The 19,663-nt window shown below is 32.2% G+C and overlaps 1 protein-coding gene across 13 annotated transcripts in view; it reads right to left on the minus strand.

Annotated features, from left to right (window-relative positions):
- LOC143242137 (zinc finger CCCH domain-containing protein 15-like) overlaps positions 1 to 19,663 on the minus strand; it is a 53,167-nt gene that overhangs the window by 33,417 nt on the left and 87 nt on the right. For 8 of the 13 annotated variants that reach the window (XR_013022456.1, XR_013022457.1, XR_013022455.1 and 5 more), the window contains exons 1-4: positions 18,795 to 18,835; positions 15,692 to 15,791; positions 9,113 to 9,233; positions 6,493 to 6,668 (exon numbers count right to left, since the gene is read on the minus strand). Coding sequence is in view for 10 of the 13 variants with exons in the window: in XM_076485444.1 (XP_076341559.1) it covers positions 6,493 to 6,668; positions 9,113 to 9,232 (296 nt within the window). In the remaining 3 variants the exon portion in view is untranslated. Of the gene's footprint in view, positions 1 to 6,492; positions 6,669 to 9,112; positions 9,234 to 15,672; positions 15,820 to 18,794; positions 18,933 to 19,663 lie in introns of those variants that run through there. The other 5 variants (XM_076485445.1, XM_076485448.1, XM_076485446.1 and 2 more) reach the window with 5 other exon arrangements.

Raw genomic sequence — 19,663 nt, forward strand, 5'->3', positions numbered from 1 at the left:
TACACAACCTGTGTGAGGAAATTAGTTACTCACACAATCAGCAGAACTTCACAAGTAGCATGGAAATTTCTAAGGCAGACATAAAGACAGCTTTCTGTGCAAGATGTGAACTGCCTCTAAAAGATTAATTTTGATTACTGAATATTGAAGATGGTAATAATTGGACACACAAGTTGATTATTTTCATAAAATTAATTGATTACTTTGCATGAAACTAACTCATGTATCAATTCTCATTCTGATTAAGAAATTTTGAAATTTAACCATGAATTTTGCAACAAGTTATTTTATGGTCTGGCCTAAAGCTAAGCAATGTAAATCTAATTCAGATAGTCAAAGTGAGAGAAAAATAGTGCCTCCATCAACACAGATAACAATTTATTTTAGTTTCTGTTCATATACATTAAAATTACAAATGGTTGATATAAATAAATCAACTTTTTTTAGACTGTTTGCAAATTTTAACACTGCTTCCACAGGCCAGACACCCAGGATTTGTGCTGAATGGCTATCCTTAATAAATAAAATCATTCTAGAATGAGCTAAAACTCACTTTTAGAGTTTTCTGGTTGAACAAAATCTCCTACAAAGTTTTATGAAAAAATATGCAGATTTAGTAATGCTATTGAAAGTTTTTGACTCCCATAGTACACAGTAGTAAACTTGGAAGATGTGTATGTTATGTTATTAACTATTTGTTCTCATTCTTGCTCTTTGTTTTCAGAGTAGGTACAAAGGCCATGACCTTCACATCAGTGGGATAATTCTCATCTAGCTATTTCAAAAGTTTGTTCTTCAATCTATCTTTCATTTCTTTAAACATCATTGACTAGAATATCAGTGCAAGTATAACTTTTTCTGGCAAAACTTGTTGCACATTATTGGCATATGAGAATAGTTTTGTATCATCAGATTTAATTGTATTTCCAGTCATGTTCATAAGATCATCTGGATCTCCTGGAAGTAATGTAGTACTAAAAATCCTTAATCCTGCCATGCAGAATGCAAGCAATCAACTGTTCTTTTCAAGAGCACTGAAACTTGATGCTTTTCATCGAGCTTCTTGATTTGGAAAGTTTAATGTTGTTGTGCATTCAATACCAAATTGAATCGGCATTGCTCCTGTGCCATGTTGAAATACCACAACGTCTTGCTTTTACACTTCAATTTTGGATTATCTGCATCATTCATTCAGTGTCACAAACTCCATGGGATCCTCAGAAGTTCTGCTAGACATTTCATCTTCATCACTCTCCAGTGGAATAGATGAATCAGTCCTTTATTTTCTCTTTCTTCATACTTTTAAATTACCTTGCAGTTCTTTCACACCTGTTTTTTATGCAATTTTGACCTCTAAGTCTGAACCATTACATCTACACTGTCACTTTGAACTTACAAGTCACTTTCTTCTTTTCCTGTATCAATGTTACTTTATCAATACAGGATCAGCACACTTAATCACTGAATGTTGTAGCATGTTGACATCTGTTTTGTGGCCAGCTGTAGATCAAATTTTCACAAAGTGTGCAACAGTTATCTGTATTTTGGCCAATCAGGTTTTGGTAAAGGTATCAACCAATTAACTAAAGATCCGAAGTGACTGCAAAGTGCAATTATCTACCCATGCTGTTTTTGGTCTTGTATCTGAATTTGATTTAATGAAAAACTATTTAATATTATAAAAAACTAGTTTTTCATAGTTTAAAACTTGCACATAAAGAGTCATTAATACAATTAAGTTATAAAGAGAAGTACTTGCCCTGTTAAGTGCTCTTGAAGCTTTACTAGTTGCTTCACGTGTACAAGTGACAGTAAGAATAAAACCATAATAACCTGTAGGACTCACTCAACCACTAGAAATACCTTTTTCTGATTACAATAGAGCCACAATTCAAAGCACGTTTTTCACCATTGCCTTTAAAGTCTAAAAAATTGTAAATTTACAATTTATGTAGTCCCAACTTATAAGTTATATACTAATAATTTCATTTTAAAATGTTGTCCAAATCTACTTACATAATTCGGCAGACACTACTTGTAATGAGAATGAACAATTATTAATTATGTGGTTAACTAACTCGTTTTCGTATTAACCCTCACAGACCAGCATTAGGCTTAGCAGCTACGATAAATTCAAGTTACAGTACATTTTTACAAGTACAAATATTGCACTGGTTAATATTTACAATGTCCTTGTACACGACAATAAAATTTAAATATGTTTCACTTTTTTCTTCTTGTAAATTTTCTTTTCTGATTCGTTTGATTTTTCCTTGGGGTGATCACTTCACATAAATAAATCTATAAACATTTTACTGCATCATATCTTTTAACCCCAACGTATTGAATGCAATATTTTGCTTGCAAATTGTCAGTGACCTGCGTAGTAAGCTACATGTGTTATCGAGCGACCTCTACAATTCCAAAAAAAGTGCCAAGCGAATCTGCAAGAAAATTCTCGTCATATTAAGAATATTAAAAAGCTTACGTATGCTTATATTCTTGTCATTGTTAGTAGAATAGAATATTTTGTAATTCTAGCAGTATTATGAGGTTAAAAGGTGACAAATAGGACTTGGATGATATCACAATAGTTGTCTCCAGATCCTAAGGTAAGTAATTAATGTGATTGTAATCTGTAATGTTTAATATTGCATTAGTACTAAAACTGGCGCTCATGCCCACGAAGGCCCGGCATGGCCTAGCGCGTAAGGCGTGTGACTCGTAATACGAGGGTCGCGGGTTCAGCCAGCGTCGCGCTAAACATGCTCGCCCTCCCAGCCGTGGGGGTGTATAATGTTACGGTCAATCCCACTATTCGTTGGTAAAGAGTAGCCCAAGAGTTGGCGGTGGGTGGTGATGACTAGCTGCCTTCCCTCTAGTCTTACACTGCTAAATTAGGGACGGCTAGCACAGATAGCCCTCGAGTAGCTTTGTGCGAAATTCCCAAACAAACAAACAAATGCCCACGAAATGTGTAAAGCTAAAATTCTACGTCGGATGTTGATCAAAGCTGGTAGTAGCGGTAGTTGTGAGTTTATTATTGCAATTACAAACTATAAATTAAAGTACTTCAAAGTGTATATGAGATTGGGATAAATGGCTCATTTATTATTTGAGTTCATATTGTTTTGTGATACAATAACTTGTAAGTTACTCAAAATTTCGAATAGAAAGACTTACATTTTCAAAGCAGTATAGTTTTGTAATAAACTTTTCAAATTCCGAGTGAAAATTCGTTGGATATCAGTTTGTTTGTTTGTTCAGAATTAAGCACAAAGCTGCACAATGGGCTATCTGTGCTCTGCCTACCATGGGCTTCGAAACCCTGGTTTTAGTGGTGTGAGCCTGCAAACAAACCGCTGTACCATTTGAGGCTTGGACATCAGTATGAGCACCTTTCTAAAATCTAAATTGTATTTCATTAGGTGTCAATTAAGTCCTAAAACGTAACCTTAAGAATATTAACAATAGAAATAATACATTTAGCAGATTAAGAATAAAATATTAGTTCTTAAAGCTATAGTCTTTGATTGACAATGTAGTACCAAAGAAACTGCTGTTGTGGCATATAACACAACTCATTAAGGATGTTCATTCGAAGCATTCAATTTCACACACACACACACACACACATATATATACATACATTCTTTTGGGATCACTGGCCATTAATAGGAAGCCAAAGGGTCTGATAATAATGAAGATGAAAAAAGTTCTTAAACTGTTCAGTTACTTATTTTGCTTATGCTTGTGACGTTTTGGATAAAATACATATAATTTTCACAATAAAAGATTATTACTTAAATCTCAAATATTTGCGTATTTTATACAAATTTATTATAAAAACATTTTCACCATTTCAGTGTTGATTTGATAAAAATACACATGTACTGATTATACTTTATATATGTATATATTTGTTTGTTTGTTTTGAATTTCGTGCAAAACTGCTCGAGGGCTATCTGCGCTAGACATTCCTAATTTAGCAGTTTAAGACTAGAGGGAAGGCAGCTAGTCATCACCACCCAGCGCCAACTTTTGGGCTAATATTTTACCAACGAATAATGGGATTGACCGTCACATTATAACCTTCCCACGGTTAAAAGGGCGAGCATGTTTAATGTGACGGGGACTCTCAAAGTAATTACAGGTATTAGAAAATATTTCTTCTGTCTGGTGATAAGGAGGAGTGAGAAACTTCAAATTCAGAAATAATCCACGAAGTACAAATGACTCAATAAAGGAAAATGAATACTGAATACTACATGTTGTCTTCGTTTCTTTGTATCAGAAACATTACGCGAAAAGTAAAACAACAAAATATGTTTTGTGAGGTGGATAGACTTAAAAGTACATTATTTTGTTATTTTGCTTCTCTTGTACTCCTGGAAGGTTCTACATTTATGTTATTTCCTCTGAGACCTGAATATCCACCTCGGTGTTTGCCTTATATGGAGACTGCTACTCCTTTACCAACGAATAGTGGGATTGACTGTAACATTATAAAGCCCCCATGGCTGGGTGGGCGAGCGTGTTTGGTGTGACCGGGATTCGTACCCGTGACCCTCGGATTCCGAGTCGAACACCTTAACACGCTTGGCCATGTCGGGCCATATATGTATATATACAGTCATAAACTTTCGCAGTTTGTAAAACAATTTTAAAAATATTTTTAGCATAATATTTTTACAATTTGAGTTATCTATAAGTATATAAGATAACGTGTACACTCTTGCATAATTTTAAAAGGTAATAGTTTTTATACATTTAATTATTTTCCTACTGTAAATTGTTGCTTTGTTTTTTGAATTTTTGCAAAGCTACTCGAGGGCTACCTGCGCTAGTTGTCCCTAATTTAAGACTAGAGGGAAGGTTGCTAGTCATCACCACCCAATGCCAACTCTTGAACTACTCTTTTACCAACGTACAGTTGGATAGACTGAACCATTATAACGCCTCCACAGCTGAAAGGTCAAGCATGTTTGGTAAAAGACTAACCTAGGTAGTTAAGGTAGTGTTTTGTAAAATATAATCACATTTCAGTTACATTATGTATGTATGTATATTATTACTATTTTCAAATTAATTTTTAAATTTCAGTCATTATTCATAAAACAGAAAACTATGTGAACAAATATAGAAAATAATTATCTTTGCTACCTACAAATGTTAAGGTTTATACTTGCTTGGCATAAACTGTAAACATTGTTAAATTTGGCACGAGAAAAATATAAAACAAAATAATCTTTTTAAATTTTATATATGCATTTTGAAATGACAAAAAAATATATAAATTATTATGTAAATGCCATAGAATTTCACTGCAATGTATCAAGGCTACCAACTAAGCAGCATTTGGGTCTAAAAAATACATCCAATCTCCATTTTGTCTATATTTAAAAAAGGTGGTTCTTTAGTACTTAAGCCTTGCAAAGGCTGAGAAAAGAATGTGAAGGAGAAGTCTGAGCTTTTGATTTGCTATGTATACCTCATGAAGTGCAGTGGGTTATGTGTAAAAATATGGTTTCAAAAATGGAAAAGGAGACAGAGCAATTATGGTGGATTCATTGAACAGAATGATATCTCAGGACACAGAAAATATAAGAGGTTCTTATTTTATATTCCAGCTTGCAATATTAATAATTTGAGTTTGTAACTCATAAGAAACTAGAGATGTTGTATTGTGAGCTTTATAAAATGTAATATGACCAAACACATCACATGACAAAAAAAACTGATATTTAGCAATCTTATTTTGATATTTATTTTCAAATTAAGAAATTAAATAATGTATAGTTTTATGCCAAATTTACTGACATGAATTTATAAAATAGTAGTTCAATAATATTTTGAATATAACTCTACAAACATGATAACATGCCCTCTGCCTCCAATCCATAGGGGAAATTTGCCTCGATGGGGTTAATCACTACAAAAATTATGCTTTGCCTGAGTAGTAACAATATTATAATAAGTAATTTACATCAGTTCCATATTCCTTGAAGGGATAGTAAATTAATTAGAGAGGAGACTTAGCGAGTAGACATCACAATTTTCATACTGTATAAAATTAAGAACTCAAACTGACATAATATTACATGTTTTTAACATTTGATTTATTATCTTTATTTGTGACCATCTTTATTTGAAGATGTTGATACTACTATCATGATATTCTGTAAAAGGGTTGCAAAGTGCAGAAAAGGGTGCTTGTATAGAAAATGTTAAACATAAAAAATATAAAGACAAATTAGATTTAAAGGAAAAAATAGTAAAATTTATCAGAAGATGTTAATTCAACAGTGTTTGTAAAATGCAACATAACCCTGAAATTGTCAAGCCAAGTCATTCAGCATAGATGTATATGATATAATGATGAATTTGATTGATGAAGAAAAAATTCTGAGTGTGAAAAAAACATATACTTATACTGTGTAAGAAATTTAGCAATAAAATATTTTGTGAAATAAACAACCTAGGCACACACACCTTTTCTTTTCTGATTTCTCTAATGTAGTCATAACTCGGTCATAATACTTGGCTAAATGGAAGTGACCTTCTTCCCATTCAGGCTGAATGGCAACCACATCTCGGTACATTAGAATAAGGGCATTACTCTCCAAGACAGCCGATTCTTCACTATATTTGGCAAGCATTAATGTTGCCTAATAAAGATAACAGAAAGTGGTATTACAATAAATGAACTTAATTATCTTAAATTATTTCATATGCTCTATATTATTCATGTGGTCCTAAGCAAAATTTATACAGAGATGGAACTACCACAGTATTCAGATTTGAATTTATTCAAAACACCCAATCTACATTATGATTTTATATCTACACACTAATAACCCAGATGGAAGGAGAAGATACCAATAGTTTAGGGTGATGGAATAATATTTTACATTATTTGATCAGACTGAAGCTTCAAATTTTACAGTTGAATAAACTATTAAAACTCTGGAGAATTTAACAGTGTAACAAAGGCAGTATATATTTCACAAAAATATTAGATATTTTGAAATGAGAATGGAAAACTTCAGCTTTCTTAAATCATAACTTACCATTAGAAAAGTTCAAAATGAAGCACTTATTATGTATTTTTGCTTTTGTTAAAATACCCAAAAAAGAAATACCATTGTTAACTCTCTCAACATGGGCTTGGTTGACTTGACTGACCACAAGACCTCTTTGCACTCACTTCTACTCTTTTTATATTTAATACTTCTAACTTTCAATAGAGTGTATCTGTCCTCACAAAATTTGGCATACTTTCAGTTAACATTCCAAGTCATTCACATACAAATATCATATCTTTAGTGAAGAATTAAAAAAATACAATGGAGATTTTTTCACAAATTTATTGAGCATTTACTTTGAATAGTCCACAGGCAAAGTAATTTTCATATTAAAATAAAAAAAAATACTTTTTTGTCACCTCAAGAATCTCAAATTTCCTTTGTGTAGTCCCTATAATCTCGTAAATAATACATTTCAAACAATTTTTGTTCCAGTAAAAGTTTATAGTTCATGTTATATTCTTTACCTTATCTCAAAATAAAATCAGTCAATTTTAGATACCTTGTAAGCACCAGAAAAAAACAACCAAAAAAGTACCCATCTTTTCTTTCTAGAATGACTTAAATTGTAACATAAACCTACATTCTTTTATCCCAAGTAGTTTTAAGCTCATAGCAGAATAAACCTACTTATAACTAAACCACTATCCCACCATTATGAGATGTTAATCACCTGGGAAACATGCAGCTCACATTACATTAATGAATTACATTACTTGTGAGTTGCTTGCTCATGAAAAAAATATTACTTATTTTGTCTGAACTAAACTACACTAAAAGGATACTTATTTTTACACTTTAGTTACTTTTATAAATATACATAAAAAAATATACATGAAAAATAAAATGCTTAACCATTTTCATTTTTTTCTTGCTATTGACTATTAAAGAGACTTCATCCTAATTATGCTAGACTCCTAATAGTAATGCATTTAATAATTTGTATTTAATTAAATAATGCACCAAACAATATAGATTTCTCAAAATTTTCCCTGGCTTTCCGGCTATGTGACAAAAGTCGTTACAAATTCATTCAACGTAGTTGTTAACTTTCTTGTAAGAACGACGTTTGTACTCCGAGTGACATCAACATTTCAGAACATTGTACAATATGCCATTTGATACATAAAAAACCTTGACTTTCTATTGATCATAGGTAACATATCATTAAACATAGAGAGAACAACTGATGAACTGTGAAAGGCATGATGTGACAGGAAGGGTCTGATTTTCTCTTTGATAGCTCTGTAACCAAACAGAATTGAAGGCTATAAAAAAATCTGGTTTGTCTGAGTCATGATGAGTGTATAGAGAGAAATTTACTTTGAATTTTTTACTTTTCTGAATAGTGGTTGATAAAATATGAAAGATGACATGCTAGAAGAAAAGGTGTTTGAACAGAAGAAATACATGATTTTAAATATTGTAGAATTTAAAACTTATACACTATTAAAATATGCATTATTAGCTATGCGATTGTAATTAGTATAACACAAACACAAAGTAGTTTAATAAACTTCTGAATGTAAGACACTTAAACTTTGTATCTTATACATTAAAGAATAACACACAATATTAAAATAGATAAACAATCAATCACATTTTAAATTCAGGCCAACCTACAGCCTATAAAATGTTGACTCTATTTGGTTGGGGCCAATTGAAAGTGTGAGAGTTGGCAGGCCATAACATTTCTTTCTATAAAATAAACAAAAAAGAGTCCTTTATATTTTCTACCAACTATAAAACTAATCAAATTTCTATTAAATTGTGATATAGAAACTCTTAAATTTAATAACAGATGAAAAATAATTCATCAGATAAAAAACAAAAACTATCAAATTTAAGCACTATAATTTCATGTCATGAGCTGTATAGTGAGTTGGTGAACCAAATCTGACCTGCAGGCCACATGTTGTATACTCTGTTCTACATGTTTAATATTTTCTACATTATCATCAGCAAAAAGTACCTAAGTAATGTAACATAAGTGTTAAAACTTCTGTATAAGTAGCATCCATTATTACCTTGGCACAAGCAGCAGTTTCTTTCTGTGTTTTGAGCTGGGTTATTCTTGAACTGAGAAACATCTGGAAAATGTTCCTGAATTCCTTTCTGAAGAATATTGATAGCTTGTTCCTGTTCATTCTGTATAACAAGTCACAAAATAAGCATACAGGTAACCAGAGTACTAGCTGGCTATTAAAATTTTAGAAACATGACAAGTTTGCATATCATATAACTTTTGGTGTATCATCCTATTTAACTGATATCAATATCTACTGAAAACTTAAAAACATTTAAAACCTCAATTTTTATATACATATCAATTTTGACATAGTTTTAAAATAATATTGATTTACTACTGATTCACATGTATGTTTCTACAAATATCTTGTACAACATCCGTTTTGAAGATTCTTTACTTGATAACACTGTATTATCAACCCTTCTGTTTCATTTAATTTTAATATCACCAGAGGAAGGGTGTTCAGGCTATTTATCATTTTTTGTGGTATAAATTTTTATTCTCCATTTTTCTTTAATACTAGACCACAGTAAGATGTAACAGGGTCATTCAGTACAGTGGTTACAAATCTACATTATCACGAATGAAATACAATATTAGGCCTAGATGAGTAATAACAAAATATTATACAGATAGATCAAAGACTAGTTTATCCCAAGTACAGTTCAAGAAAAGACTTAGTTGAATAACAGGATTATTCTATACAGAGATCTTAGTTTACACTATCACAAGTACAGTTCAACATTAGGCACAGTTGAATGGAAAAAAGGATCATTTAATACAGTGATCTAAGACTATATTATCACAAGTACAATTTAATATTATGTTAAGAAAAGTGACACATGATCATTCAATTTGAGGTGTTATAGTTTAAAAGTCAGATATAACTTTTCAATCAGTAGGAGAAAAAAATATATAGAAAGCTAGTACATCAGAAATATATGATAATATTTTAAAATGTAAGATTTTTCACAGAAAACTTACTGTTCATTATTTTAACCCAAACCACATAACATTAAATACTCAAAACAAATCAAACTCACTTTAAACTATAAATCTTACAATTCAAGAGAGCAACACTCATTTGGAAATTGTTAACTTTCATGTAATCTAAAACCTACAGTGTTGAATTTGTTCACAAGTAAAAAGTAAGTTGAAGTTAATACCTACATCAATGTGCCCTCTATCTTATATTGATAGTGTTCATAAACACCTCTGCACAATACTGACATTTTTTCGAGACAGACCCAATCCACAGTCCCTCCCTTAGACATGAATGTCTGCATAGACTGTGGACATACTAAAAGAAATATATAATACTAACAACATAGTGAGGAACTGCACCACAGCCACAACAGGCATGTTACACACTCAGAAACTAAACTGTGCAGTGGATGTGGAACTTGAAATGATATGTTATAATCACTGGCCAAGCCCCAACCACATATCCAAGGTATCACTGTTCAGGGTTGGAATCACAGGATCATGGTTCCTAAATCCCATGTTGGTGGATAGGGCATTTGGATCATAATATATATATGTGTGTGTGAGACAGGATGGATCCAAACCCATAGCTACAGAGTGATGCATCTGGAATCATAAGAAGTAAATAAATAACACCAATGTGGACAAGCCCTTTCCTCAAACTGAAGAAGTCCAAAAGCAAAACCACAGATTTGGAATAACATGACACTGCATGCAATATTTAACCTGAGGAAACAGAACTTATCCAACCTGAAATTACAGACACTCATCCTCTCTCCCTAGCCAAGTGGGCAGCATAAATTCCATTTGTCCCTGGAATTACTGGAAAGATATGGAACAAACTGTGATGAACCAAAAACACAGAATGGGACTACTCTGCATCCACAATTATGAAGTGACAATGAACAATGTACTGAACCAACATTAATCAAGAAGAAAGACCACACCAAACCCAACTGGATAGTTGAGTGTCGAAACTGAAATACTCTTACGAGTAAGCTCCTGTTTAAGCTGGTGCTGCTCCTACCAAAATCTGGAAAAAAAACAACACTCAAAATCCTGAGTAGAAAGGTTTCTAACTGGGGGCAGGGGTAGTGCACATTAGAGAAGTCCTGAAAAACAATGCTCTAGAATCAGCAAAGTAAGTGAACCAAATTTCCTAAATTTCTAAAAGCAAACTGATCCTGATTTATTCAATCCACTGATCAGCAGAGATGGGGAAGAACCCCTTATGCTTTATTCATTATATTTTCTGAGTGGTAATCCAGCATAGTAGAGTATTACCACTCAGTCTGTCTCTGTGTGGTTGTATGTGACACCATATTTCCACAGAGCCTGTAACAACCTAGATAAAGTATACTGTGTCAGTAGTTGCTAGAGTGAATTTGGTTTGATAAAAGCACACTTGATTGGGCAACACTCACCAAAAAGTAGAATTTTGAAATTAAAAAAAAAGAGAGAAGATTAGTAATGCAAATACTTACCTTTCAGTATAACCTAGCAGATGAGGTTAACATAGATGTTGGGGTAGTAAAAAAACCCTCAAAGAAAGATAATGCCAGATTATGTAAATAATGTGAGATAAAAGTATTGGGGAAGGTTCACACACAAGCTCAGAATGTCCTCCAGTGAGCAATTCAACTGGGCCACGATGAACATAGAAATGTGATGAATCTGATAAGTTGAGACTTGTAGAATTTTCCTTGCCTTCAGAGAGAGCCCATAAAATCAATATGGATCAATTCTACCACTCATCCCATTGAGGTAACCAGAGGTAAGCCCTGGGAAACTAAAGAGACACAAATAAAAAGTCATTGTCCAGCACCACTAAAACCTTTAGTTTAGGCAACCTAACACCTCAAGGCCTTCATTAGACATAAGAAACAATGGGGACCCATCATTTATATGTGTGAAAATAAAGAGGTCAGATGAATCAGTGAAAAGTATTTATCCCTTTCCCTGGCTGCCAGTGGTAAGGTAAGGAGGACCTATCTGGGTACAGAAAAACATGGGTAGAATGAAAAAGTGTCCTCTGTAAGTGTAATGCAAATAACTCTGACTGGTGATGTCCACAGGCCAGAAGCAACATAAAATAAACCCTAAGGGAAAAGTGGTACATGGTATATGAGATAAGGGTTGATTAGGCCAATCTCGTGCAATCAACAGAATACGACAAGAGATTGAAGAAATCATTGCTAGGAAGCTGGGTAACAGATCAATCAGTGGGTAGGTGTATAAGCACAATCCAGTCCAGTTATGACTGAATAGAACTATTGTCAATGCCTAAGGGTGGGTTACTAGAGACCAAAAGGCTGGTAGTTGAGTGTTCCAAAGAAAATGAGAAGTTTTAGCTCTGATAATAAATTCTATCTTTTTTGCTTTAGAGAAATAGTATCTGACTGTGCTGTGATGCTGCTACTAGTAGCAAGATGTCCATGTAATGGTGTGTGCATAGGCCCAGAGGATGGGGTTAATTAAAAAGATTTGTAAACTTTAATAGTCAATAGCAAGAAAAAAATGAAAATGGTTAATCATTTTATTTTTTATTTTTATGTATATTTATAAAAGTAACTAAAGTGTAAAAATAAGTATCCTTTTAGTTTAGTTTAGGCAAAATAAGTAATAATAATATTTTTTCATGAGCAAGCAACTCACGAGTAAATTTAATTTATTAATGTAACGTGAGCTGAATGTTTCCCAGGTGATTAACATCTTATAATGGTGGGATAATGGTTTAATTATAAGTAGATTTATTCTGCTATGAGCTTAAAACTTCTTGGGATAAAAGAATGTAGGTTTATGTTACAATTTGAAGTCATTCTGGAAAGAAAAGATGGGTGCTTTTTTGGTTGTTTTTTCTGGTGCTTACGAGATAGCTAATATTGACTGATTCCATTTTGAGATAGGGTAAAGAAAATAACATGAACTATAAACTGTAAACATATGGAACCAGTGTGAGTTTAAAGGGCTGAGAGATGACCTGCAGCACCAAACCCTTGTGCACAAAACATAGATAGTAGCAGGATGACTTCACCATGGAAATGTGTAGATAGGCATTAGCAACATTAAACATGGTCAACAACATTCCCAACAAAAAAACACCAATATAGAATGAGGAATGACTCCACCGTGAACTGTGGAAGATTTAGGAATTGACTCAAATGAAAAGACTGATGACAATATGGGCACAACAAATATACAGAAATAAACCTTAGTAAGAACTGAAACAACTCTCTCAATCACTCCAATGACCAACACATCTCTGATAACCATGGATGGAATGAAGTTAAAACATTTGAGGACTTGCAGGAAGTGAAATACTATAAGATGATGAAAAAAATGGTAGTGGATATGAGAAATGAATGATCAATTCTGATGCAAGGGCCTGTAGTACCCATGGATCTGTGGTAACGGTTTTCTACATGTACAAAAATTAATGTAGATGAGTCCCCACAGGACACAAAGGAATACAGTAGTCATTTACACTGCTGGCAATACTCCAATCAATTGAACATGGAACCCTGTAGATAAGGGCATAAAATATTGTAAGTAATGATGAAACAAGGGGTTGTTGTTAGGGTCAGGACAACATTGGAACTAGACCTCCTGTAAGAGCTGAGGAAAGTCAAGCAACCAACAACTAAGACGAATGCAGATGGGTGACATAAGCTCTTCAATATGAAGGGTCTGGAATGCCTGCAAAAATCAAGAGTTTGAGAAAAAGGACTCATATAACACATGGAGGTTGTCAGTAAGTAGACAAATGCCCTCTAATATGTTTCAATGAAATACCAGCCACGAAATTCAGGAAAGTGTTGAAGTCGACAACTGAAATGAGGAGAGAAAAAAAGTGTCCATACAGTAAATATTAGTGTTAGTTAAGGTCAAACAAATCCTACAAAACTGTGATATATTCAGATCAAGCATAAACTTCTTTATGGAACATTTTCAGGAGCTGATCTATTCTCTGAGAGTCTAAACGTGTATCTACCTCATGATAATGAGTTAAACATGCTGTTCTGACAAACATGGCAGACAAGACATAGCTGTCCCTTCACAAAACTGAGCAATAAACATCTCTTATATGAGCCTCAGTATCAGGGAATGGAGGGAGGACTAAGTACTCACCAAACTGAGCAGTAAACATCTCTATATGAGCCTCAGTATTAGGGAATGGAGGGAGGACTAAGTACTCACCTTCAGACCTTTCCACCCCCAAGGAAAACCCACCAAGTAATGACAAAAAACATGACACACTGAATGAACTAAGTAAAGAAAAGAAGTTGGTAAAGGTGATCAAAATTAGCCTCATTAGAAGCAAACAGATGAAAGGAAGGCACAAGAAAAAGCAAATCTAAATTCTCTCCAGAATGTCCAGGATCACCTAAAAGTTCAGCATCACAGTCCCCTGAAGATCACCACATCAAACCTATGTTTCCACTTTACTACAGATAAGGTCATGGACAGCCTCAACTAAGAGCGACTCCTTTCCCAATTTGGGAGCAATGTTATATATCAGAGGTGAGATAGGAGAGGCCTAATTTGTTTCCATGCTGGATACATTAATTCATGAATTCAAGCTGTAAACGTACATACCAAACAATTTTTTTTTTTTACTACATGAAAGTCAAATATAAAAACCTGAAAAAATGCATAAAATATCTTCAACAACTGTACTACATGCACCTGTTAAGAAATGTTTATATACAGTTTTAAAACAGAGGTCACATTGATGAAGATGAAAAGTGTAATGAGATAGATTTAAAGGTGAAATAAAACACTGGAGCAAAGGAGAAAAAAATCAAACCTATACTTAGATGGACAAAGGAAAAGAAACCATAGCAGCTGAATAATAACTGTAAGGTAAGAAGATATAAATATATTTTGGAAATTTTATTTTTGATGTAATGCAACTCACATTTGAACTAATTGTTTCTTTTTTTAAGAGGTATAAGATACTAATACTGCACTTATGTGGTTCTAATTTGAGATAACAATCATATGCATAAATAAAATTTATTTATTTACTATTAGTTCAAAAAATGCAAGTCGACAGAAAACTGTTATAACTAAACACTAAAATTTGCCAGTAAAGTGCCAAAATAAATAGACTGCTGTAACATTTTTGTTAATTACAAATTCATCATTATAATCTTCACAAAAACTCAGATTCAAAGTAAATATTACAGTTTAGAAATACCAAATGTTATGGTGTTTGATGAGAAAACATTTTTACTGCCTCAAATATAAAAATTTTTCACTTCAAGGTTAAATTCTTAATGCTTTTAAGTTCCAGAATCTTGTACTTCCAAATGTATACATTTAGAACATACAATGTTCATAATTTAACAGTTTCAAAGTTTAAAAAAGTGACATTTATAAATTAATAATTTTCAAATTTACTACATTATAACATAATAGTTCAAAATTTTAAATCACAGCAAAATCCTGGAGCTTCCAATTTCACAATTTTGGCATTTCAAAATATTAAAAGAGGTACTTTAAATAATTTCATCAAAAGTTTTACAAACAACTAAGAACAGTATCTGCTTTAATAATTACAAAAAATATTACCACTGAGATTTATATTTACTTTATTCCAGTGCCACTTAGATTTTTCCACAAATGTCTCAGGTATGTTTAATACTGAAGCTTCTAGCAGACAACTATAAGCCCTCTGTTGATGACCACTTCTAAAAAACACAGGTTGAAAATACTATTCTGAAAATTAATGGACATGATTCATTGTACAGTTAATGGATTCTAATCATAATGTATGCAATATAATAATGCAATTAATTATTACATAATTAATATAATTATGCAATTAATTATTACACAGATACTTCTTAGTTTTTAATAACAGTTAAATCTAATGATATAATTTAATTACAACTCATTCTTAAATAAATTCTTCACTTAGTGTATGGTACTAATTCTACAGTTATCAGATGAATTACTATCAAATATAATATTTATTCTAATGATTCAAATCTAGTACCAGTTCTGGACTTTAGCAGTGAACTTGAATACAAGCTATTAATATGCACAAGATTAGTTGATGAACACATGAAAGCTTCAAGCATGTCAAGAACTTGAAGTGGCTATAAAAATACACGAGTTAAAACAAAGAGCATTTATTATCATAAAAAAAACAAACCTAGATACAGCACTTACAGATTCCTGTACTAACAAACTTCCAAAACAAGCACTGAGAAACTAATGTCCCCATAAATTAAATCAATTATAGAAAGCATGGTGTCCTGAGACTCGTTGTTGAATGTTTATGCAAAGCTACACAAGAGCCATCTGCACTAGCCTTCTCTAATTTTGAGTGATGAATTATATAGAAAGCAATTAGCCAATACCATTCACCACTAACCTTTGTCAGACTGAATAGTGGGACAGACTGTCACAATATATAATGTTCCCACAGCTGAGAGGGCAAACATGTTCAGTAATGAGGTTCAATCCTGTAATCTGTAGATTACGAGCTGAAAAGCCTAATTATCAAGTTTCAGATGTAATTTCTACATGACAGTTGCATGAAAGAGCCTTCTGTAATGGAGACTGTGCTGTCAGAATATTGTCAAGATGTACAATCGTTAGACAGAGCACAACTATGTGGCAACATGAGCTGCAGTACTCCAACAAAATCATTGACTCATTCTCTGTGTTTGAATATTTTCAATAGGGGTATACAAGTTTAGATTGATTGATATCCTAGGTAGATTATGTATGATATCAGTAGTAACCAGATGTATACATTTATTCGTATTACCTTTTGTTATATGGGGTTCAAGTCCTATTATTTTAGCATTACTCTAAGAAGAAAACTATATGTCAGAAATTTCTCTAAAAACACATATACAGGATATGTACACAATATTAAGTCAGAAAAGCATTTAGAAGCCAAAACAACTGTAATTAATTTGTATCAAATCACCTAACAGAGAGAGATCATATACAGCATCTTCTGTGGATTCCAATATGCTGTAGAAACATCAAGACTAAAAAACACTAGAATTCAGAAATATAAGAGATACACAGTAACTGGTAAAAGTAATCTATTATGAAAGCCCACCATGCCACAGAATAATTCCACCTTAAAGTTCAGAAAACTGCTAGTGGGGTAATTGTCAAATTATCAATACAATATCATTTTCATATTCAAACCCAGTTCTGCACAAGAACCATATCAATCCACACACACACAAAATGTTATCCTCATCACCTCTTATGCCAGACTTACAGTCCCCTGAAACATGTATGTTGTATTTATTCACTTATGTACAGAAAATGTGAGATAGAAGAACATAATCAAATATCTATCAGATCAACTGAAACAAGCTTTAGTTTCATTACATCCATCAGTAGGCCTCCATATTTCTGTAAAGTTTGAGGTCTGTACCCTCACGATTTTGGACATTTTGCTACTCTGGTATCAAGCTAATCCCTAAAAATTAAGCAACTTCAAAAATAATCTATTCTAAACAAAGTTCAATGGTTCTTACAATATTCTGAGTAATGGCACACATTTAAATCTCCATTATCATACTGTTGACAAAAAGAGAAATAAAAGCAATGCCAGATGGTGAACAAAATTATTTTTGAAACAGTATGATTTGGTTTGTAATGTCCTCTTTTGTTTGATCATTCCTGTATAAAACTTATGGACCTTATCTATGAAGATAGAATCATTTTAAATATGAAGTTTTCTTTCAAAACTTATAACTGGGTTACAAATAATACATGTCTTTTAACTTGACATAATTTTAGGCTAAAGTGACAATGCATAATTAAAATATATATGTAAAACGGCTGGTATGGGCAGAGAAAAACTCTATGTAGCAGGTTTTCTCACCATCATGGATCATAAATTATTTCTTTAACATTTTACTATGTGACACTAACAACAGAATCAAAAAGTCAGATTTTGATGAGAAATACTCCCCCAACTTAACTCAGTAAACTGGATTACGAATTTGTTTTTTTTTAAATTGCATTTAGTTTAAATTTTCATCAGAAGCTTACAACCAAGGTGTGCAACTTGTATAAATTGTGAGACTAATATATAACTTTACTGTGATTATAAATTAAAATAATTTAATAAACATGAATGATTCTGTTAATGTGAACAAAGTGTTAGAAGAAAATGATACCCCATAAACACATTATATAATATTCTCTCTGTGAGAATGTACATAAAAGCTCAATAATGTCTTACAAAGAATTAGAAATGAGTAATAACTTCTACATGCATGCACTGACAGGTTTAGGAACTTTTCAATGCGATATCTTCAGTATTAGTGGTGCAGGAAGGAGAGAAATAGGTGGAGTGCTTGACTAGACACGCAAAATTTACAACGAGGAATTTAAAGTATAAGAAGCTGCTAAAAGTGTTTCCCCCCTGCTGTCAAAGTCAGCTAAGTCTGTAAAGATTTAGGTCATGTCCTCACCAGAAAATTGATATAATAATTTACAGTTGCTATGCATGTAAAATATGTAAAAGTGGGGATGTTACAACACCTCCAGGTCTGATGCTTCTGAAATACTCCATACACATTTCAGAGAAATGTATGTTACTATATGATATTAATGAAAGAATAGATCAGATTAATAATCGACTGAAAAGTTAAAGGAACAGTACAGATGAGGTGATTACAAGAATTTATTTGCAGTGTAATAAAACCTACTTTCTGGCAAGTTTTGCACTTTGTAACCAGCAAGTTACGATTTCGTAATCAATCTTTTTGGTCTGCTCAGGAATGTTGTTCTTGGCTATTGTAAGGAGAACCCGGTACAGATTAAGAAGAGGTTCCTGATAACGAAGTGAGGACTGTAAAACAAAGAAGTTTAAAAAAAAAACACTCATGAATACAAAATATTATTTCTAATTCAGGATCTCCTCTACTAAGTACTGTTTAAAGGGAAGTTATATACAATTAACAAATATTTATAATCATAAAATATAATTTATCTAAATTTTAGCCTTTAAAATAAAGAATTAAGTAAAAATAGACAAATATTATATGAAAACCAATGAAACAGTTGTTATAATTAAAATGGTATATCTTTAAGTTTGGGTCATGGTATTTCAGTAAATTTCATTTCTATATTACTTTTAATTATTTCTAGAGAGACAAACAGAACTATAAGTGCCTGTTCAAGGTTAGATTAATAAAATTTTAATCTTTGTTTTAATGTAGACTTTGATTATTAGTATACTAATTATTTTAAAACGTTTGTGTATATGATCATTAAATGATTCTTTATTATTTATATTGTATAATCTGCTTTAAACAATTTATGTTTTTTAAACTCAGAAATGTGTTCTCGTACCTAAAAAATGTACAATATCAAAGATATAAATGTTGAAGTTCTTATCATTAGAGTAGCTGCTCCCGATATATAATGAGACACTTTTTTTTTAAAACAAGAATGATAAGTGCTTTCTATTTTTCTCTTCACATCTCATTTGGTATCTTTAAAGCTTTAAAGAAATAATCAGTAATGTATACAAACTATAAGTTAAATTATCAATATCATTAGATAAAAAAATCAT

Source organism: Tachypleus tridentatus, unplaced genomic scaffold (assembly GCF_004210375.1).
Source record: "Tachypleus tridentatus isolate NWPU-2018 unplaced genomic scaffold, ASM421037v1 Hic_cluster_2, whole genome shotgun sequence".
Taxonomy (NCBI): Eukaryota; Metazoa; Arthropoda; class Merostomata; order Xiphosura; family Limulidae; genus Tachypleus; species Tachypleus tridentatus.